This window comes from Lepisma saccharinum, chromosome 23 (assembly GCF_977018435.1).
Source record: "Lepisma saccharinum chromosome 23, izLepSacc3.1, whole genome shotgun sequence".
NCBI lineage: Eukaryota > Metazoa > Arthropoda > Insecta > Zygentoma > Lepismatidae > Lepisma > Lepisma saccharinum.
The window spans coordinates 39,267,132-39,290,781 of record NC_139251.1 but is presented as its reverse complement, the minus strand read 5'-3'; the positions used below and the strand labels follow the sequence as shown (position 1 = coordinate 39,290,781).

At 39.7% G+C, this 23,650-nt stretch overlaps 1 protein-coding gene across 1 annotated transcript in view; it reads right to left on the bottom strand.

The window, feature by feature from the left end:
- The window catches only part of fax (failed axon connections), a 38,476-nt gene extending 20,870 nt beyond the window's left edge, over positions 1-17,606 (bottom strand). The window contains exon 1 of the mRNA XM_083110084.1: positions 17,224-17,606. Within this exon, the coding sequence (XP_082966210.1) occupies positions 17,224-17,499 (276 nt within the window). The 5' untranslated portion in view covers positions 17,500-17,606. The remainder of the gene's footprint in view (positions 1-17,223) is intronic.
- Positions 17,607-23,650: the final 6,044 nt, after the last annotated feature.

Below are 23,650 nucleotides of genomic sequence, written 5' to 3'. Positions count from 1 at the left end.
AACTTTAACTGTATTTTCCATGAGATTTCCCCCAGTTTTCCAGAATCCGCACATTTTTTCCATAGTACTCAATACCCAGTACATTACTATTCTAAATATATTTTACAGTAGCCTATGGTGCATCTATTTTATCAGTAATATTACTGATCTGATACATTTATAAACACACTGTAATTTAGTGCAATATTCTGCCATCTTGTTATTTTATGAATTAGAACATGTAAATAATGTCATGGCTTTGCAAAGTAAATTTCTAAATAGGTAGTTCCTTTTCAAAGGCAAAACCCACCACAATCACCCCGTTATCTTAATTAATTAAGGAGGTGAATGAACTATTCATCCAACATTCAACGAGCACTTGCTGTGTAGACTTTATCAGTATCAGCCAACAACAAAACAAATTAAAGAATAAAATGATATCTTTATGCTCTTAATTAAGGAGTAAGGTTTTATTGGGAATTTTAACACTTTCTTACAGCACACAAAATAACAAAAAAAAATTCAAACAGTCACAAACTGGGAGGTGACTCATTACATGGTGTTCAAAGTCATTGCTAATTGACCTACAGAAGTGATAGAACATTTTCTTTAGCTTTCATAATGGAAAAGTTACGAAAACCACGTGGCTGTTTAGCAGCCTGTAAGATGGGGAAGTAAGCTGAAATTTTCAAGATTGTCTAAGAGCTTGATATGATACTTGTGGAGATTTGAAGCTCTTTAGTGAATCTTGAAAATTTCATCTGACTTCCCCACCTTACAGGCTGCTAAACAGACCATCACTGATGCTTCCGTACACTGATTTTTTCAGTTGCACAGCCCATATAGTGAGTGGCTGTCCCTGACTGGGCCAGTCTTTCACTTTTGCAATGTCACTGAAATGCTTGATAGTACGATACTTGTGGAGATTTGATCCAGCATTTCAGTGAGACTGGAAAAGTGAAAGGCGGGTGATTGTCTGTGAACTGACCAGTTACAAGATGTCCATGTCTCGTATGTTGCAAACTGGCCAAGGACTGAAAGCTTACAAACAACATACAGACCACTATCTAGCCTCAGACAGCAATAAAGGCAAAGTGCCTACTGGATCATTAAGCATTGGCACAGAAGAAATATTATGGAGGCAGCTTTCAACTTGCAGAAAGACACGTTGTATGTCACAAGAAGTTAGCAATAAGGGTCCAGAGGGACCACATTCTGCTTCAATCATGGTGTGGTGGGAAATTGGGCATTATGATAGCATCATTGAGCTTCTTTTCTACACGAAAGGGGTAAATACATCAGCCCAAGTGTACCAGGAGAGTCCTGGAGACAATAGTCAAGGATCTAAGCAATATTATTCCATTGCCAGGAGTCGAGTTTTCAGCAGGATTGTGCACCAGCTCATATGGCTTAAACAACCCAGCAGTGGCTTGAGACAAATGTGTTCAACTTTATTTCCCCTTCAAATGGAACATCTGGCAGTGCAGGCCTCAGCTCTCTGGACTAGAAATTGTTGTCTGTACTTCAAGGCATGATTTGCAAGACGATATAATGCAGTAATGCCACTGAATCCAATGGCGAGGCATCCTATGAGGCCAGGAGGCCGGGCCTACCCACGCCATTACTCTTTTAAAGGTGTATTTACTTATTTCATCAAAACATATGTAATGCAATAGAAAAGTTTGGAATTTTCATTTATGATAATTTCAAAAAAAATTCTAACCCTGTCCAGTATACGAACTTTCCACGGAGTGAGGCACATTTGCTGGGGTCTCTTCTCTTCACATTCCATCCTACGGTTGTATATGCGGGAAGCCTAATCTTACGAGTACTGTACGTATGCTTATAACGTGCTCCTGAGGCCAGCCTCGCTGTGTTACGCACTAGGACGAACAGAATATCAGCAACACTGCATTTCCGCCAGGGTTGGAAATTTGTGGTGTATCAGCATTTTTTATAAACATTAGCCTGTGTTCGTGCAGAGAGACTTCTCTTTCATTGTACATTCTCCATATTTTGTACGAAACTTAGGATTTCCTTCCTTTCATCGACAAGTGTAAGTGAAATTGAAAATTACGGAGTACTGTAGCATAACTGTAGTTCTGACTTCGTTTTCTGGTCAGAGTGCTGATGGTCTTGTCGATTCACCCAACACCGTAGCATAAACAGAAAGTCAAAATAACTTATATTTGTAAAGTAAGTCTTCATACCAAATTACGTAAATTAAAATGATAGTTACGCCTTATATTTACAAAGTAGTTTTACTTTCACTGGGAATAGAATAATTTATTTTTATCGTGAACGGGGATTCCCTCGCTCGTTTCCCCTCTGTGAAAACTTGCCTCCTGCTCACGACGCTAGAAGGGAGCTTGGCTCTGAGCGTGAGGTTCGTGATGGTAGAGCTTTGTTTTTGATTCGTGTTGTGTGCAGCAATGAGACTTATGCAAGAAGTGCTGGACTGAAATGCAAGAACAATCGAGTTCTTAATTGAGTGAAGATGTCATCATCAGTAAGGTTGGACCCACTTTTGGTCTTTCATGTTTCCTTCTTATAACAATCATTTCTAAAATGTTTTCAACTATATTTTCCTTTGCAAGTAGCAGTGGCAAGTGAGAGCAAAATATTTTAAAAAATTCAAAGTTGTTGAAACGTTATTTAATGCGTTAACACTGTCGTTGAATAAATATTACAAGCAAAGCAGACATTTTTTTTATGCAGCCGACACAAGCGAAGAGGTAGGCAGTTTCGTTTAGCCTGAAGGGATAACAAGAGAAGAGGGCGGTCAATGAGAGTACAATGCAAGGGAAGACTTTTTTGGGTTTAGGACAAAGAGGGTTATGGGGTTATTGCGCGGGCCATGTCTGTTTCAGGTCTGGCAGAACAGGCCAGTGTTGTCACATTGGATTGCCAGAAAAGAGCTAAATTGCGCCTAAAATTGGAATTCTATTCTCTCAAGCAACTACATGTTACATAGTAACCTATCATGTTGCCCGGTCCCAAACAAGGATCCTATGTTCTATTATCACGTAAAGGTGTCTACTAACACAAGGGGTAGAACAAACTAGGATGCGAAGTATACACACTGAATGAGAGAGGTCACCTTTACTTATGTTTTTTCTTGAAAGCCCCGTAGTCGTCATCCTAACACGTTACGAAGCCAGGTGACCTAATTGTGGTTATATCAATGTTTCCTGATCATCTTTAATTCATTCTCCATACATTCTCATCGTCACGATTAGCCTAGATCAGAACAAATGAGACGAAAATATTCAAAATTTAAATTATGTTTACTTGCACATACAGGTGTCAGAAATTCATTTATCTAGAAAGCCAAGACTGGAATTAATTACAACCATTCCTTTAGTTAGACAACAGATAACAATTGTGTTTTCCTCGGTGCGCGGAAGTCTTGCTAAAAAAAAAACTAAGTTGGCAGCAATAAACATACCAAACTGACAGTCGCTGAAAGTGCAGAATTCTGTAGTCTGCTCACGGCACAAACGTCAGACTGACCCAAAAATTATGGGGTTCTTCTAGTCCTTTTCACCTCAATTGCAAAATAAATAAATATATTTAGAAAAAGTGATGAAGAATTGACAACAGGGCTCAAGCACTATTCGTTGGATTTTCGCGATGTCTCATTATTGGTAGTTCTTTCTGGAGGTGTGTGCATAAATCAGGGGTTGAAAAAATACAAACAAATAAAAAAAACAGTAATGAACAAAAATCTAGATGGATGACATCTGGTGGGTGGGAGGAGAACGTCTAAGACATAATTATCGTACTGATGGCCGGTAACAACACTTTTGAAAATGTCACGCCACTGGCAAGTAAAGAAGCGGTCTGGAGAGACACTGAACCACTCTCCATGACATAGCCCTCCCCCACACTTTCTTTTTACAGATTTAAGCAACTAATGGAAATTATTGCACTTCTGTACCTACCCTGCTAGGAACTCTACGCTTCGCCACTGTCTGAATCACTATCTTGTGAAGGCAGTGGAAGATTTTCCCCCCCTCGATACAGGTGTAATGCAACTGATGAGTGGCCACAAACTTAGGTCCCATGTGCAGGTCAAAGGTGGTCATTTTGTGCTTTGTGTACACAATATATCCACGTAACACATATCCATAGGATAAAATATTTTACAAGTATCTTCTGTCATTTCATTCAGAGCTTTGAAATATTTATATAGTACGACTGGGTGTGTATATGTAGAATACTTTCGGCAAACAGAAGATTATACAGGGTGTTTACCAAAATAACAAAACAAAATTTCTCGATTTTTCATGACCTTTTCTTCACCTATCTTTAGTTTTTCTTTACCTTTTTTTCTTTAATCTTAACATTTCTCTCTCTCTCTCTCTCTCACACACACGCAGGAAATGCCAGGGCAGGCACATATCCAGAAATTCCTTTTGGGGGGAGGGGGGCTGAACAACATATTTTTAAGGGGTCTAGAGAGACCTCGTGAGTGTATGATTAAGGCCAGTGGTGGACTTTTCGTGTCAAAATGCAGGAAGGAGAGGGGGGGGCAAGGAAAGTATACTTTCTCTTGGTAGACAAGGCTTAGCATTGTAAGGACACAGTGTGGAGGCATAAAAATGGGGAGTAACTGTCCCCTAAATCGTAGCCACCCTTTAAGGTGGCAATTTTTGGCAGAACGTGTTGGACATCAAAACATCTATGTCTGATTGTTTTTACGAAGCTATTACAAGGGTCGGGATTCTCAGGTTTTAAACTATTTCTTCCTTACTTGGTATTTCTTAATGAAATACATGAATCCTACAGGTCCTACAAACGGCTAAAAGGAGTTAAGATCCTAAAAAAGGCTAAATTGAACATTTCAGCTAAATAAATGTAAAAAAAAAATGCTGAAACCTTGTTTTGTTTCATCAGAGTGAACACATTGTTAATGTACGGCAATATGAAAACGTATTCTCCCCCTCTCTCTCTCTCTCTCACACACACACACAGACAGAGAGAAGGGGGAATGGAAATGAGAGAAGGGAAAGAGCATGAGAAAGAAAAGGGAAGCAAAGTTGGCATTACAAAAGAAATAGCTTAATGACAAGTTTTAAATTTTTATTATTTTCTGCATTTTCTAAAAACTGGTTTTAGTAAACATGTAATATGTGAAGAAAATGTGTTTGCAGTATTGATGCTCATGTAAATGCAAAGATTTGTGATTGATTTCAATAAAAATATGGGTAGGGAAAAAAGGGCTAAATAATCTCTTTATAAAGCCTAAAATTATGTCTATAAAATCGTAAAAGTCCGGGCCCTAGCTATTACACAAGCACGGGATGGACAATCCACTAGACAACGCGAGATTCCAACTGTGGACTGCAAAGTGGATGCAGACAGTTCTCTAATATTTCTCTCTGATTCGAGCCTAAACACCACTCCTGTGTCTTGTCCTCCCATGTCTGCAGCTCTTATCGAAGACGAAACCCACCAAATTGTTCATATTCCGGAATAAGCACTCGCAAGTTCAACTGTCTCTGTCACACCTTCAGCAGTCTTGTCATATATCGGCATGAAATAAAGGAAGTTTCTCGAACACAGCTGGATCGCAAAACAATTAATGGACATTAAAAATCTTTCCGTTTACAACATATCTAAAGTTTCGTCTCCCAATATGATAAAATGCTCACTCATTTATCTCCAGTGGTGTGCCCAAGGGAGTGTTGGTGAGGGCCATAACCCCCCTTTGGACCAGTATTCCTAAAAGAAAGGAAAGTCAAAGGCAGAAAAATAAGGCCAAATGAGGGCTTACTACCAAAAAAGGTATACGTAACCCCCCCCCCTCCTTTTGAAATCCTGGGTATGCTAGTAGAGCAATGGGACGATATGTCAGACACTGGTTCAGGCCTTGGTAGGGCCTACAATTTCTGCTAAAACAAATGTCTACATATGCAACATCATCTTGCTTTCTCTTCTCGACATTCATAAAATTTTCGGCTATCCCTTTGTCTTAGTTAATTGTTTGAGTGTGTGTCGAACCAAGTTGGCTTAAATAAAAGTCCTTTTTATCCCATGAAAGTCTCTGACTGGATACATGAAATTTGACCCGAGCACAAATAAATCATCACTCAAAACTTTGATCTACAGAGCTTATTATTATTTTTAATAAACCGTTCCAAAATTCAGTACTACTGAAATATTCACTTTAGAGACCTTCAATCTCTTTGGCTCATGTCCCGAACTAGCACTAGCTCCGAGAATTCCACAGTCGTCAATTTCTTCAGCTTTGGACCTGAACTAGAAGTAGACTAATACTTTACGGGAAATTGTGTCAATAGTCCTCTTCATCTTTGAAATACTAACAGATTCTGTTGTACTGATTAACCAGGAAATTGAAGCTGGGTATTTATATCTTCATTATATTCTAGAATGTTCTGCAGATAAAACATTTCGTTAATCTTGCCAGTAGTACGACTTCATCTCATACTTAAGAACGTTCCCTCTAGCCCTTTCCAGAGAATAAATAATTTGTAGAACGAATCGTCCTACTCGTGGCACTAGCTTTGTTGTGTAGCTTCCAAATGATGACACTTTACACAATCTTTACTCGCTGCAACAACGAAAGCACAAGAAAGGTTTACGTGCAACATTATTAATGAAAGGGATTATAGAACATTCTCTGCCTTGTCTCGATAATTATTTCTCTCCTTAAATTATAGTCATATTATTCAAGTATTCTAGTATAAACTGAAACATCTGCTGTGGGAGGGGGTTCGACCCCGCCACCCTGATCCCCACCTTGGATATGTGCTATTATCAATAACAGGGTTATAGAACAATCTGTCTTGCCTCTATAATTATTTCTCTCAAATTATTTAATTTCACACACACAAGAAACAAAAAACTGATTTTATCTAGCGTAAACCGAAAACTTTTGGGGGGGGCTCAAGCCCCCTGGGCACCCTTCACATTGGATACGCGCCTGTGTCAGGGTGAAAGAAAGAGGGGAGTAAGGATATCTCTATTCTTCTGGGAGGCAGAAAAAGAAAGAGGAAAGTGTCTACTCATATCTCTTCCCCTCTCTCTACCCAAAAAAATGACTTCATTTCTTTTCTCTTTCCCCCTTTTTTCCATTCCTCATTTCTGCTCTCTCTCTCTCTCTCCCCCTTTCGTGGAAGGGAAAAATAAAGAAAGAAGCTCGAAGAAGGGAAAATAAAATGAAAGGAAGAATGGGAAATGGGAAAGGAAAGAGAATAAGCTTCTTTTTTTATGAGGGTACATTTAACGATACAAACCCCTTCACGAGTCTACTAATTGAAGGTAGTCCTAGAACGATAATGTACCCCCATGTTGAACGAAATTATTGTTGAAGTTTTCAATTCCACTGCTACACATTGCCAGAAAGGTCATCGGTTTTAAAAATTCTTTATTTCTGTGGATTCTTTTAAATTGCCAAAACGAACAGTGTGTTAATAAACACTGACATTACAATCAAAAAGTGTGTACATTTTACTGGACACCCTGTAAATGTGCAACTGAACTAGGGATGGCCAAAAAAATCCAGAATCCAGATTCGGAAAATATACTATCCGGAGTTCGGAGGGAGAAGAATTACAGAAGCAAAACAGGTTCTTGAAGGATAACGGATTACAGAGGGAAAGCAAATTTTGGATGGAAAACTGATTTTGATCCATATTTTCAATAATTGTCTCATGAATTTAACAATATACTCTTAATCTACCAACCCAATGTCAGACTGTATTCCACATAGTACGCCCTGGACTGCATTTAGCCGACTAACGAGACTATGGCATCCATTAACTTTCAATGGAATCGTTACAACCCAGAAGTGTCCATGACTGTACAAAGCGAAGTACATACTGAGCAATTGAAGGGCATCAGGGAAGGGACACATGAATGAGAGAAGTACGGAGGCCATATCAAGATTCACACAGAATTGATTGGGTTGGTGGTTTAAGTCCACTTTATGCACAGTAAAGTTAATCTGGACTGGACCTACAGTTTAAAGTGGGATCGAAAGATAGGAATGATAAGCCAAGAGACTTTACAACAGGTGACTATATTGGTTACTTTCGCTACTTTTTTTTCTAGACACGAATGGACAGAGAATTTTAATCAGAAGATTTAGTGAACGGATTACCGTGCACGCAGATGTGTCTTAAAACACAGAGAGAGGGGGACGGGGGTAATACAAGCAGAGAAAAATGGTGGAAGGGAAAAATATGACGTTCAATAGCAATGAGAAAAGGTGAAAGAAATACAAAGGAATTCGGGAGAGGGAATATCTGTGTGTGAAACTCAAACTTTATATATGTCAACCCTAATTTATCACTTGTATTTGGCTCCTGCCCAGCGGTCAAAATGTTCTGGCGCCATGCATGAAAGAAGCAGACTGCACTTAGTAATGTAGCAGATTTGCCTTCTTTTATGAAATGATTGCACATTATGTTTTCATGTCTGACCATAAACTAATTGGTACAGGTTAACAAAAAGTTTGTACACGAGGTAAGTTCCGCAACAATCAGATGTAATCTGAATATTTTTTTGTAGGTATGATAGGAGAGCAGCGCGTGTGCTGATGGGGCGTGGAATGAAATTTTGTGGGTGTGATGTTGAAAATAAAGAAAACGTGCATTCTTTAGCCATTACATCAAATACCAATGAACATTTAATAGGCTTTTATGAAAATATGCCAATGAAACTGAAGACTACTAGTGACCTGTTTGAGTTTTGTTTGTTTTGGCCACTACAAGCGCATGTTTTGTAATTTGAAACGAACAAAGCTTGCTTGTGCAGACCAATGACCATATACTGTGTCTTAAAAAGGAAAAATAAATTTTTACCAATAAAAAAATAGTAATGGTGGAAGAAAGACAACAGCCACTAATAATTGTACTCTCTCGCCCCCCCCCCCCCAATAGAGAGAAGCAAATGCCGGTTCTCTTTCAGGTTACGATCAATGTCTGTTCTCTACAAAGACAGCGGTGTAACCAATGTGACGACAAAGTTTTAGTAAGCCATACATAACGTAACATGGCAGATGCAGAGGAATATTAAGAGGTGCAGCAAAACCCTTTCGCATCTTCTTCCCCGCGGCACCTATGCATGAGAGCAAGAAAAGTTTGGTCGAAAGCAGAAATAAATATATATGACATTTTGTGTTGTACACGGTTTCATTGTTTGAGCTCCGAAGCATGTAATCTCAAGAAGCAGATGCAAATCATTGTATTCTTTCGGCGAAAGCGCGAACTTGTCCAATCTATCAAAATATCGCTCTTGTGCAACTGTTACGTGAGATAAAGAGCCATCGAACAATGTGGGCATTGGCCGAAAATTTTCCCATTCCTAAACTGAACCCCATTCTCATAAGTCTAGAGGGCGAAGTCCAGCCATAAATACGATATGTGAAATTGAAATAATATGGAATAAATCCATTTAATTTCAAGCTAGCGACAGCTCTGCAGTAGTTCAATCAAGAACGCACCTTTTGAAGAAAAAACTGTCAAAGCTTAGGTTTCAACCTTCGCGTGTTTCCACGCGATTGCTACGAGAAATAGTATCGACACAACCTTGTAATTTCGCGCCAAACAAAACTTTTATTGATTGTAGAAAAGAACGAAGGGCAGGCTGGGTCGGATTTCGGTTACCATGGCAACTATCCGTCTTTGGTAGGGATGACATCACAGTGTCCAGACTACGTGGGAGACGGGTGTCACGTGCAAGCGAGGTTCAGCCGTATTGATCCACTGCATCAGACGCGGCGAGGGTGGCTGGCTTGCTTGTTACCGAGGCCGGTTCCAGCCGGTGGGAGAGCGCGGTCTACGCCTGTGGAGTGCATTCGGGGTAAATGAACCTCGAAAGCAAGTGTGCAACTGCAATATCGCAGTGGGGTAGGCGTATTTTACAGCGTTGACATCTCCGCAAATTTGCCGATGTTGCTTCTTAATTGACACGTTTGAACTTATAGCAGCACGGTTTGTTCTCGCCATATTTGTATTAAATTGTTTCCAGAAATTAAGTCCATAAACCTGACAAGTTAAAAAAAAAAAAGCCTTCTCTATCATTGGTCGGTTAAGGTCGCACTAAACGGCCAGGAAAAAGAATTTTCCAAAATCCCTCTACTTTCGAAAAACTGCTATCATATTGCATATTCTGAACAAGCATATCTGCTCGTATTTTCTTCAAGTGATTGATTTGGTTTATTTCACTTCGTTTTTCTGCTACTTGTGACTAATCGCGAAGTTGAGGAAGGAATTCGAACCCGAGACCCCTGGCACCGTATCGCGCTGTGCTAACCACTCCGTCACTGACGTCTGCTTTCATCTAGCGAATCTCTATGATCATTTCGTAGCGCCGTGGGACTTATCCATAGACATCTCTGTAAAATCAAACCAGACGAATATTCACTTGAACGCCCTTTAAGGAATTCTACAGTGATTATTCACAATTTCGAATTCAACAGTGATTTATCGAAAGAACGGGAATTTTCGAACATGTCCTCGTCGTCCAGTAACGCCATAAGCCCCAGACTCGTTTATGTACACATGGAGGAAAAATTCCTCGAGATTTCCCACTCCGGATCTCTCGCCTTCAAACCCTGCAAATTAAAATACCATCCGAAATTATGCGCCGAATGGGCAATCCCTTGAGTACGAAGCGATGGCATTAAACACTACTTCATAAAACCAACACAGACTCCTTACAGAGACTCCCGATTCTGATACTTTCCTGTTTTGGATTCTTCCACTATGAAAGTTACTACTTTTCTGTGACGAGAGGACGCACCTCTAAGTAACAATATTACGCTTTAAACTTATCTGATAGCTATTATTCTGTAAAGGACACTAATATAGATCGAATCGCAGCATCTCCTGAAAGATCTCCGCTGAGTAAGGTAAAACATTTCAACGACATTTACTTATTTATAAAATCTAACCGAAGGTGTTAAATCTTGTGTTTATGATCAAAATTCAAACTGTTTCTTCAAATTTAAGCAGTGCCGTGCCCAGGGTATGAATGCCTTTTTAGTGGTCAGCATTCTGCCGTATTTTCCTACGTATGACGTTCTTTTATTAGGACTGCTGGGCTAAAAGGGGACTATAATCCCTAACAGTACAGAGCCTAGAACAGCATGCGAGTGCAAAAGAACAGGGAGCCGCAATGATACAGTCGGTAGGGCGCCCGACTGCCATTCGGGAAATCCGGGTTCGATTCCCAGGGTGAGTGGTGTAAGGTAGGGATTTTCGGACCATGACCCTGTATAAGTGAGCTCTGGGATTCCCACAGCCTCAAATAAAATGGGTACCTGTGGAGAAAAGGAAGTACAGGAAATGGGAGCGTGGTGCCGATAACATCACCTCCACAATGACAAAGATAGTTAAACTCTGAACACACTTACGTGCCTTGACGGTAATGGGCAATGACCGCAATGCTTTTAACAAGTTAAAAGGTAAAGTTCCCCGTACATACGGTACTGTGCCATGAAGGCACATTTATGGAATGAGGGGCGGGCACCCATATTCTCGATCTCTGCTATTCTGAACGTGATGTGATCAGCACCACGCTTCGGCCGGCATTACTCCCCCTGGGTAGCCCACACGTATCCATTGTTTGAGGTTGGGTGAGCACCAGAGCCGCTTTATGCGAGGACAAGGCCTAAAAAATCCCACCTTAGGTCACCCACTTCGGGAATCGATTCCAGGTCTCCCGCATGAAAGACGCCCTACCAACCAGACCACCGCGGCTACTGCGGCGACTTTATTACTTCATAAACTTGCCGCAACATGGTCCATTCATTCACTTTCGAAATGAAAAAGCCTAACCTACGACAAATGAGCCCAGACGCTCGGGATTAACTACCAATTAATAACTTTTAAGTTTTGATTTTAAAAAAATCACATCAACTGCCCGAATCAACATTTAAGTCTGATAATACCGTATTTCACCGCATAATAGTCGCAGCCTGTTAATTCAGACCAAAATAACTTTATAACTTTTCCTCGTGTAATCTTCGCATCAGATAAAGAAACCAATGATAGCGGTTCAGAATCTCTGACAGAAGATTAATAATGTATACTCACGACCGAATAGTCCGTGATTCCTAATCTTGTACAAAAGACAGACTACCTAGTTATAAATTATTTTTAAGTACCGGTAATATCGCCAGATTTTTTTAAATCACATAATCGGAGAAATAATTATGCGATAAAATACGACTTTATTTGACCTAATAAGAGCGTAAAGAATTAAAAACTCAAAACAAGTTGTTGACAACTTCTTCTGCACCAACATACATACAAACTCATCGCTTAAAAACACTGTGTAAGAGAAAAAAATTAATAAAAATAGTCATGGACAATTTGCCGAGCAATACCAGTGAATCCTAATAGACGCATATGACAAACGTCAATCATGATATCACTAATTTTAGTCTAGACGAACAGCACAAACTCCGGTGTTTTAATGCTGGATTTACACGTAATGCAGCCTTTACATAACTGACAAAAGATAAAACAATCGAAACCCTTATACTGCTATAAAAGTATCTTATGTTTCTGTTGAGTTCAGCTGACGTAGAAAACCTCAGAAATATACTTTTCTTCCACACTTTCTTGATCACGGCCGAAGGTGGGGGTGATGTGATCAGCACCACGCCCCCGGCCGCATTTACCCCCCAAAGTTTCCTCCAGGTACCCACTTTATACGACGCTGGTGAGCGCCGGAGCAGCTTGAACAGATGGAAAAAAAAAATGCCGATTCTCCCCCGCCGGGGATCGAACCCGGGTTTCTTGCATGGTAGTCTACTATGTACGGCAGACGTGTTCAATGTTTACTCCAACACCCGAGTGACCTTTTTCGAAACTCGATCAACGTATTGTTTGCCATGTCCTTCGTTCATTCATTATATGCTAGTCGTCGGAGTTCTTCCAGCATTTAGTCGATTAGGAAAAACAGGGCCATTTGTTTATCTAGTGATTAATACAAGATCGTGGTTCAAATATAAGATTTTCCCTTTAAAAATTAAATATTGTTAGAACTGAAAGAGGGAGTTTTCATTCACAACGGGACCTCCCGATGACGCAGGGGTTCCGGGTTCGATATCTGGTGGAGGCATAGTGGTTCGGATCCCACTTTAAACTGTAGGTCCAGTCCCGATTAGCCTTACTGTGCACAAAGTGGACTTAAACACACAATCAATCAAACCAAATCAATCATTCACAACGACGGAAACAAAATGTCCTCCAACAGTTTGTCATTGGTTCAGAATTTGCAAAATTTGAATTCTAAATCAAAATTGTACTGCTGGTAACTTGAAAAATATAAGAAATTGCTGCAACTATTCGAATATGGCATACTCTCTTAGACCGCTACGCTACATTTTTTCCACTCAGAACGCTGATTAACAGTGATTTCATCTTACGTGCCGTATGAAAGCACAACTTTGCATGTTGTACGCACGCTTTAGCTACTTGCGAATTTACAGCACCCAGACAAGGGTCGGGAGTCGCCTGGACATTAATTGATGCTCTTTCCACGCGTACGAAACGTGGAGGGACTAGACAACAACTCTCTTTGTTACTACGTCACGTCACCGGAAAGATAAGCCTTCCGTTTGCCGGAATACACTTCTGAATGTGAATATCCTCTGCATTTCACGATTATCCATCCACCTGGTTTCGCACGGACGTCGGTTCGAAAGCAGCTACAACGCGACCGCCTTTCTTTAGCAGCTGCACCTATGAACTTGAAAGCAACAAATTCCCTGGTTGGAAATCTTTCAAGGACGGTCGGCATCCGCAAGGCAACCTTGGTCGCTTTGGAGGATGAATTCCAGCGAGACGACCCATGAATATCTACGCCGGTTTCTGCGTAGTTATACCGCTCATCGCGACACAATTATGGAGGTTTTATTTTTGAGTTTCGGGAAGAAAAATGTTTCTCGTTGAAACCTACGCAACATTCTGTTCCACATGAGCACAGAAAGTTGTATGCTTTCCGCCATCGAACTTTTCATTCGGTATGCGAGCCAGAAATAGTCCACAAGTGCTGCTATGTGCTTTCAATTTACTCATTTTGAGAAGAAATTAGCCAATGCTGCTGTACAAAAAATCATCTCTGCTACTGACCTATTAAGTCACGTGATATTTGCGAGAAAACTAACCTTGTTAGATTAGTATCTTTTCAACCTGCCACGCTAACATCCATTCGCATACCCTGACTTTTTTTCGGGGGAGCGGGTGGGGGGGGGGGGGATGGACCTGCAAAATGGATATAGCTGCGGTCTACACTATAAAATATTTTGCAATTACCATTATTAACCTTCGCTTTAATAGCGGTTCGATAGAAAAAAATTGTGATCGGGAGTTATTTTAAAGTGAGTTTGCATTTACCACTATGACTTTTGAGTTCTTTACTGCTTTCATCCGAAAATTTGATTTAACAATAGCTTTGATTTTGATATACCGGGTTAGTCAAAAAGAAGCAGATTTCAAAATATTTCCAATAAAGAAATCAAATCATGAAGTCAGTCCTACAGAACAGTACTTAAATATATCTAAGAATTCACATTTTGGCAGAGGTAGACAAAATAATAATAATGTAGGTGTCAGCCCCTTTTCCTCAGAAGCCAACACTTTCTTTCAAGTATGGGCTTAAAGAAAACAATGAATCACACTAAGATAAAGCTATGAAGTATGACCTAAAAACATTTAATTTATTAATACAAGATTGGATTAAAAGTAATTAATTCTTGAGCAAAAGCCTTAATTAAGGTTCAGTCTGTGAAAGAAATCTTAAGTCCATCTCAGTGATGACAAACTCTGCATTGTGCATACATAAGAGGGGGATATCTAGGGTGGGTGCAAACCCCCGAAAATCCCATTCCTGTATCCCATGTACATTTAGGTGTTAATGTGTGTGTGTACATGTCATACCTCTGATTAATCAATTAGTTACAATTGTGCCTGTGCTGCCTGGTTCTACATATTTGAGACAAAAATTATGCATTTCGAAAGTTCATGCAGAAAAAACATTACGAAGAAATATCTGCCTTAATGACCTATATATGCTTTGAGGGATCGTGCAGCGACATGCTGTAGATACATAGTACTTTATTCTAAATTCAGTGAATCAAAATGTGATAACAGGCTTTATTAAGACAGCTTAACTGGTAACAGGATGAATAACTATTAAAAATATTCTAACATAAGCCCAAATCTATTCAGATAGTAACAGCACAACAGTATATAATTGCAAGTTTATTATCACATTTAATGATACACAAGATATAGAAAACGCACAAACATTAAAAAACTCATACCATATCCATTATTAAAAATAAAATAAAAAGATAATGGAAATTACTATAGGCAAACTCGAAATATTAAAAAGATTATTTTTTTAACTAAATTTGAAAATGTAGGCACCATAGCGACCGGGTGACCTGTATTTCTCTACCCCTGCATTGTGGCTTCACTCTTTATGGAATTGCCCACATATGTTAAAAGCTTGCATTGAACATGCATACATACTGGGAATTTGTCAGGGAAGATTTTGGATTGGAGAATAGTAATAGCTTGGATTGAACCTTTACATTCAACTGCAATTGGCACCAAATTTAGCTCATTATCAGACAGAAATAAAAATGCATGTAATATAAACTTAAAAATGTTTCTTCTTTACAAACCTTTACACACAAATTTTCTACTTTGCATGACTTTCAACATTAAAAAAAAAGGGTGCCAGGTCGCCATTGTGCCTTTAATATTTTACCCTGCGCCTGAATTTTCAAATTTAGTTCTAAAAATATTTTATTAATATTTCAAGATTTACAGACATTTCCATTGCTTTTTTTTTTTTTTTTTTTTTTAATAATAACGGAACGACTTAAGACGACCGGACCCCTCTCAGATTTTCTTCATATTTGGCATACTCACTAATTGAGACCTCCTAATCATGAATCTGAAGTTAAAAGTTGTCGGAAATGTCTAGAAATTGCAAAATAAGCGAAAAATAAGGCGCTAGTTTTTGGAATGGAAACATTCGATTTTTGCGATTTTGTTTGTTTCACAAGGAAATATAACGACATCAAATTTTAACTATGTTTGCCTAACCTAACCACACGTCAATGGTTCGTGGGGCTAGCATCAATGGTTCATAATTATTTTGCAATTTCTAGATCCTGATACTACCACGACACAAAATTTTAACTGTTTCCTTAACCTAACCGAAACTAACCTAACCACACGTCAATGGTTCGTGGGGCTAGCGTCAATGGTTCACAATTATTTTACAATTTCTAGAAGTTTCCGACAAATTTTTAACTTCAGATTCGTCATTAGCAGGCCTCAATTAGTAAGTATGTCAAATATGAGTCATCTTGTCATACCTTAATAACTAGTGCAGTATATGTTTGTTACTCGTGTGTTGTGCCAGGATTTTCAATAAGGGGGGGAAGTGTAGGTACCCTTTCTTTTAGTAATCAGCCCTCATTTTTCCATCTTTTCCTGCGTGTGGAGTTCTATTTTTAGTAATATTCAGGCAAAGGGGGGGGGGGCTATGACCCCACTAATCCCTTCATTGGACAAGCCACTAACTTCAAAAACTACGCCCAACGATATATCAAAACTTGAGTCATCGGCGATGTACACTTCAACACAGAATATTTTCTACGTTGTACACAATTAAGGGCAATGTATGTTGCGCGTATACTTATTACCCAGGTTAATAAAGATTACCTTAACATTTCTGTTAATATGACCGAACTTCTTACTACTTTGAAAGGTATGAGAAAACATACCTGTCTCTAAAAAGACCTTTAATCGCGTGGTACGTTAGTCGAGCAATACCTGTCAAACTCGTGTGTTCGCCTCTGAAACTATGCGAGCCGCAATTGTCTTCAGGTGATCTAGCAATATCTAATAAAGAAAAAGTACTACGCATAAAATGGGAATGTTCAATATAATAAATTTGTTATTCCCCGTATTATCTTTATTTCGCCAAACAGCACTGACAACCATAGTGAAAAAAATATTTTCCCAAGACCTGGTCTGGTATTAAGACTGCAGGAAATACATCTGCACACACATTAAAGTACAGAAAGTACACAGAGTTTAAATCTTTCACATTCCCCACGGCCTTCCTGCTACAGGCGTGAGGATGAAACCTGACCAACACCCCATTCATACATGATGGCGATGACTAGGGGTGGGGGAGAACAAGAAATGGAATGTAGAAAAAAAAATGAGTTTTACTTACCTCATACTTCAAACCGGCAAGCCGCAACCACGTTTCAACTTTGAGACAATATGGGGAAAGAGATGGTAATAGGGGCGTTCGGGTGAATTGATAGAGATACACAACGTCCTTCTCAAAGTTTGTTTTATGCACAGCAGGTCGGGCTGGCTGGGTTGTCGGCCTGGTTTCACCCCCGCTTGGTGCTTGTTCTGGCTTCCCATCTTCTTGTTGCTTAGCGTTTTGTTGATCCTCTTTTGCCTCTTCTCCTGGCGTCACTTTGGTTTCCTCGCTCGCCATTGTGCACTCGGACTGTATTAATTTGAACTGGAAAGCTATAAATTCGTACTTTTCACCTCACTAAAAACTTACGAACTGCACGAACCTACGTCTGGGACAAACTTCAACCCAAGCCATGACGTCACATACTACGTTAGTCATAAACCATACGGTGTACAGTTGAATATAAGCGATTTGAATAAGTAGGACGAATCTAGCCAACCATTTTATAACGTTAAAGTTGTAATAACGTAAACTATTTGTTATTTATATATTTATTTGTAGAAATAGAACAGTAATTTACTGATATCATGCCAACGTTGGGAGTCAATTTGACTAGTTAGTAGCGACACACCCTTTATTACTGTCTGGCTGCAAAAGCAAAGTCTCTCAGTCTAATCTAAAATGGAATTTAAAAATTAACTTAAACTAGAATTTTTCTACGTTTCTAACTACAAGAAACAATTATTGTGTTTGTGGGTTAATAATTGGTATCCACCTAAACTGTCGCTTTGCTGGACTGCTTGTATTGCATTACGTTCGAATAACTCGCGGCTATATCGCAACCCTGTTTAGCTTAACGTTTGACCAATGATAATACTTTAAAATCCATGACCCGGTCAGCTTCGATTGACCGAAACTATATTTTATCCTATTTCAGTATATTGAACTTCTCGATGGGAAATAAGAAGTCAACGTAAGAAAAATATCCAGATGTAACCGATCCATCACAATTACTCTATTTGGAATATTTTTCGTTGCGTTTGTACCTAGCGTTAATCGCAACGACGAGGATGAATCAGTTAATTTTACGATATGGCATACACACCAGGCCCGTGCCCAGGGATGGGGCCGTGACCCCCCTCCCACGCCTCGAACTATGAAATATTTAAATGTGAACCTATAAAAAGATACTAAAATAATATTGACGGTTTTTCAACTTTGGCCTTATATGCTTGTTGTGGATATAGCAGAACTCTGCAGTCCGCAATATTGGGTAGCAGTGGCGGCGATTAGAGATTGAGAGAGGGCAGGTTACAATGCCTGGTCCTTGATTCGAATCCCGGACTGGGCATGGGTGTTCTTTGTGTGCTTCTTCATCACTTTCATCATATAATGACTCGTCCTCATCGTCGCGATTAGACAAACTTGGCAGAAAAAACAACGTAAAATGATCTAATTCAATCAAACCCATAGCATTTCGGATCTTCTCTTTGTTCTATATTACCGGACCCCCCCCCAAATAATCCTGGGTATGGACCTGATACACACTGATATAGTCGTGCCTTACACACGATATTCAAATATAGGACCTTTGCCGTATAAAAGCATTACGATACAGAAAGGCCGGCCGGCCAAATGTCAACCTCACTTCCACGTAGTACACCATTGAGCAACGAGGCTCTGGCGTCTGAACCCATGGCCAGTATAATCCTCTATGGGACTTCTGTGCTGTCCAATGTCCATGTATGTTTGTGATTTGTCCTTCATCTCATTCATCTTATCACCAATCATACTCATCTTCGCAATTAGCCAAAAGTGACAGAAACGCGAAGTAAAATATATCAAATCAAACAGGATGGCCGGTAGGCATAAGATTTATTAGATAATAGTTGTGTTTGCACAATATCCATTATACACATTGTTTATTGATCACCTCTTATGTTACCTGGTACACCGCAGGTAAACCCACTTGTTTCATGCATATTAAAATTACCGGGAAATTTCAACTTGTCGGACTTCTGTTCTTATTTTACTTGTTAATTGACTTGAGGGGTAAAGAGAATGCCATTTGGTTGTAGAAACCATTTTTCCATTCATCACGTAGTATCACAGATATTTGACAACCAAAAGTGGTACTTGCACGTCCTCCCTCCCCCTGATCGCCTAGACCTAGAGTCCTAGACTGTTGTGTCAATCGGGGAAATAGGCGAGGTGGTTGGTCACTTGCGGGGTTGCCTTCCCTACATATGACAGCAGGTGCTCGAAACAGCCAATCAATCGAGCATTTTCTTGATATCGGCCCATCCCCTTACATGCTTTAACACCGTGAATATTTTTTTTAGCCAAGATTCCGTCACAAAACAGCCTGCAGCTTTGGTATGCTACACCCACCTACTGTCCCTTCAGTGCCGGCGGAAGGGGGGGGGGGAACCGCGCGACCGTCAAGAGCGGCAAATTTTCTGGGCGGCAAAATTTAAAGAGAAGGAAAAAAATAAGCCTATTGAAAACTTGAAACTTATAATATTATATTATATAACTTGGAAGTTAATATATGCCAACCCACCGTTTCGAAACATATCAGTAGTCTCACTTTGAAACCTCTGAGTGCCATAAGGTGGGAAAGCGAGATATCAAGTGGGAGAGGTCTATGATGCGCTCCTTCAAATAAGTGGCGACAATAAACTGTCCAAATGGTCGCACATGAGGCTCGTTGCATTGCAAACCAGTTGTGTGGCTTTACATTCCTTTGCTCACTAGTTATCTGGTATGACTTGTTACTCCACGTAATGTAATGAGCAAATGTCTTCAAAACATGAATCTACGATGTATTAGATGCGGTCAGATAATTTCCTGCAAACATATCAGTGCTTTGAAAAGCAGGTGTGATGAACAATTTCAGTTTTTTAGACGCCTCTTGGCCACTCGTGGAGGCGTCGGGGGGGCGGCGCCGTGTGAGTCCCGGTTGATTCGAATTTAGATATAGATGATTCAAAGATAGGAAACACTGTACAGGGTCGAAATCGAAAATCAGTATGATGAAACTGTTGAAGATCCACTAAAACGGTACAAAGTTGATTTTTATTACCAGGTCCTAGACGATTATTTTAGCTCTAAGAGAAAGATTTCAGCAGCTTATACATCATAGTGAATTTTTCGACTTATTTTATGATATTAGTAAGCATAAAGACATGCCATCTGATATTTTGTCTGAAAAGTGTAGAAAACTTGCCGGAATGTTAACACATGAAGGCAACTGAATTAAAAGATGAACTAAAATTGCTTTCGGCTATAATAAAACAATTACACCTAAGGAGACCTTAAACTGATAAAGGGTCATGATTTTGCCCCTAATGTGAGTGTAGAACTTCGAATTTATTTACTTTGTCGGCAACCGTGCCAAGTGGCGAACAAAGTTGTTGTTTTTTTTTAATTAAGGTTAATAAAAATACTATCTTCCGTCAATCATGTCTGAAACACGCTTGTTTCCATTTTATGTAAGGTAACATTATACGAAATAGAATATTACATGCAAAGGTAAAGTTCCCTGTGCATATAGCACATTTAGGGGATGTGAGGGATAGGGCTACACACATTCTCGATCTCGGCCACTTTGGAGGTGATGTGATCAGCACCACTCTCCGGCCGCCGTTACCTCCCAGGATTGCCCCCAGGTACCCATTAAGTTGATGCTGGGTGAACCCCCATAGCCACTTTATGCAGAGACAACTCAGGAAGGAATTCAGACCTTAGATCACCCATAGATAGTTTTCATAAAACAATAATATAAAATTAGTGTCACATTTTTTAAAGCTTAACTGTGGTCGAGCGAGATATCCTTTTGTGTTTACTAGTAATGAAATAGCGTAACAAGCCTAATTTTTTTTATAGTTTGATGTTTTACTTAGGAATATATTGATTTTCAATTTCCCGTTGCTGAGTAATGACGGGGGAGGGGTCCAAAGGGAGCGGCATCTGCCGTCACCGCCCAGGGCGGCAAAATGACTAGCGCCGGCCCTGTGTCCCTTTAAGTACTGTCTCTGGGAAGGTCAGAGTTTAACAACAAAGAAGGCCTCATGCAGTCAGTGTCACTCCACATTTTTCCAATTTCGTGATGCAGGCTGGAAGATGGCGAAAATTTGTACAAACGCTGATACTCCTTGCTGTTGCATTACTTCTTTTGCCACTAAGAATTTGTTCAAGGTTCAAGGGTCTCAAACCTATGTGGTGAAAATTAAGGGTGGTTCCTTTTTTAAAAAAGAAGTTATATTTAAACTTACGCGAAGGTTTGAAAGGCGTTTTTCAGGTACAAACTGCGCTGTCGGGCATTTATAGGAATTTATGATTCATTTGGGCACTTAGGTCCTATAGAATTTCAGGGGTGCTGTGTACATGAAACATCATGAGAATTCTACCGCCCCCGGAATAAATCATGTCAACTTGTTGTTGCCCCTCCTTCTGTGCATTTTCTTCGATTCGGACATTGAAACGTGCCTTATCCGTTATACAGCCAAGGAAACTTCTGGATTGTAACGATACCATTAGCTTGCAATGGGATTTTACAACCCAGCTGTCAGACAAGTATCTAAAAATATATTTCGGGGGGTGTCCGAACCAAGTATCTGAATAATAATAATAATAATAATAATAATAATAATAATAATAATAATATGAATGTTTAAGTTATAATTAAATTAAATATTAATTCAAATATGTAAATTTATTAATATTGCATTCTTATTATTACATGAATACTAGTGTTGCCGACGGGACGAGACAGGACAGGCTTTTAAAAATTCGAGACAAGACGAGATTGACCATGTGTCATAAGACAAACGAATATTTTCGAGACGAGACAGCATTTCCACGAGACTCCACGAGACGAGACAGGCCAAAGTCTCGTCTCGTGGGCAACACTAATGAATACGCAAAAAAATGGTATGAGAATATAGATAGGAACGTCAAATAATTATTATTCAGCTTGCGTGTACTTAAGATCGCCAAAATTTGTATAAAAACAAGGAAATTAATGTCAAATAGATCAAGAATTGAATATTTATCGAATAATAAAATAAGGATATTAGATCCGGTTGATGAAAATTAAAGTTCCTGATTAATAGTTTATGCATTTATCATTAAGTAGTGTGCATAAATCTTCTTTGGCCCTGTCCTTCAAAGCAGTATGATCCAAATAAAATAATAATAATAAATAAAAGCCTTCCAAGTTCATAGGAAAGAAATGACCATCGATTACAGTACAATCGATTATCGATTATTATTTTCATTATTTTATTTTATTAATCAGTAAGTCTTTCTGGGGGTCCAGACCGCCTTCCACCCAAATACGTCGTTGCCAGCAGTGTCCGTGCAATGGTGAAGGTGATTCACTTGTGCGTAGGCAGTGCAGTGCGTTTTGTCGTTAAAGCATAAACATGATTAGCATTCCACTGACACTTCTGAGTCATGCTTGTGTTTCACATCGCATTGCTGTATCGCAAGGTTCCAGATAAAAGAGGTATATACATATCGACTGGATAATGAAGGTGAAAGGTCAGTGCAGTGCTTTTCTAACTTCAGGAAGTCGTCATCTAATGAAGCCACTGTAATTCAAAGCGAGAGAGTGGAAAGGATAGCCAGGGGGGCCCTTGGTTCGAATCCTGGGTCAGGCATGGACATCAATGACGTCTTTACCGGATGGGCTAACCCTTCAAATAGTCTACATGAAAGTTTTCAGACTAATTTATAGTAATAGTAGTATGAGCATCTCTCTCTCTCTCTCTCTCTCTCACACACACACACACACACGCACACATACACGCACAGGGTGTAAGGAGTGACCTTATGAGAAGTGTCATCGTCTCTTCCACACAGTACACTGTGGACATTGTTGAAATGGTGTTTTTAAGTCCACTTTATGCACAGTAAGGCTAATCGGGTTAGACCTACAGTTTAAAGTGGGATCCGAACGACTATGTGCCTCCTCCGGGTATCGAACCCGGGACCCCTTGATTACAAGGTAAGGTAACAACGCTACCACTGCGCCATCGGGAAGGCAATGAGTACACCTCGGTTGATTGACTTGCTTTATTTTACTTCGCTTCTTGTGCCACTTTTGGCTAATTTGCGAAGATGGGGATGAGTGATGATATGATGAAATTGATGAATGGACACTCACAAACATCCATGCACACGCCTGGATTCAAACTCAGGCCCCTGGCGTCGTAGCGCAATGTGCTAACCACTCCGCCACGGTGACTGGCCAGTACACCGTGGTAACTGCATTCTTGCAGGCTAATGAGTTTCTGGCGTCTGAACCTACAATTAGTATAATCCTCTGAGGCAAGGGGCAAAAAAATACAGGGTGTCCAGTCGTAATGTCGCCTGAATTTTCAAATATATATTGTAGCGTGACGTCGGGTAAGGTACGGGATCGAGTCACGCCGGGACGTAG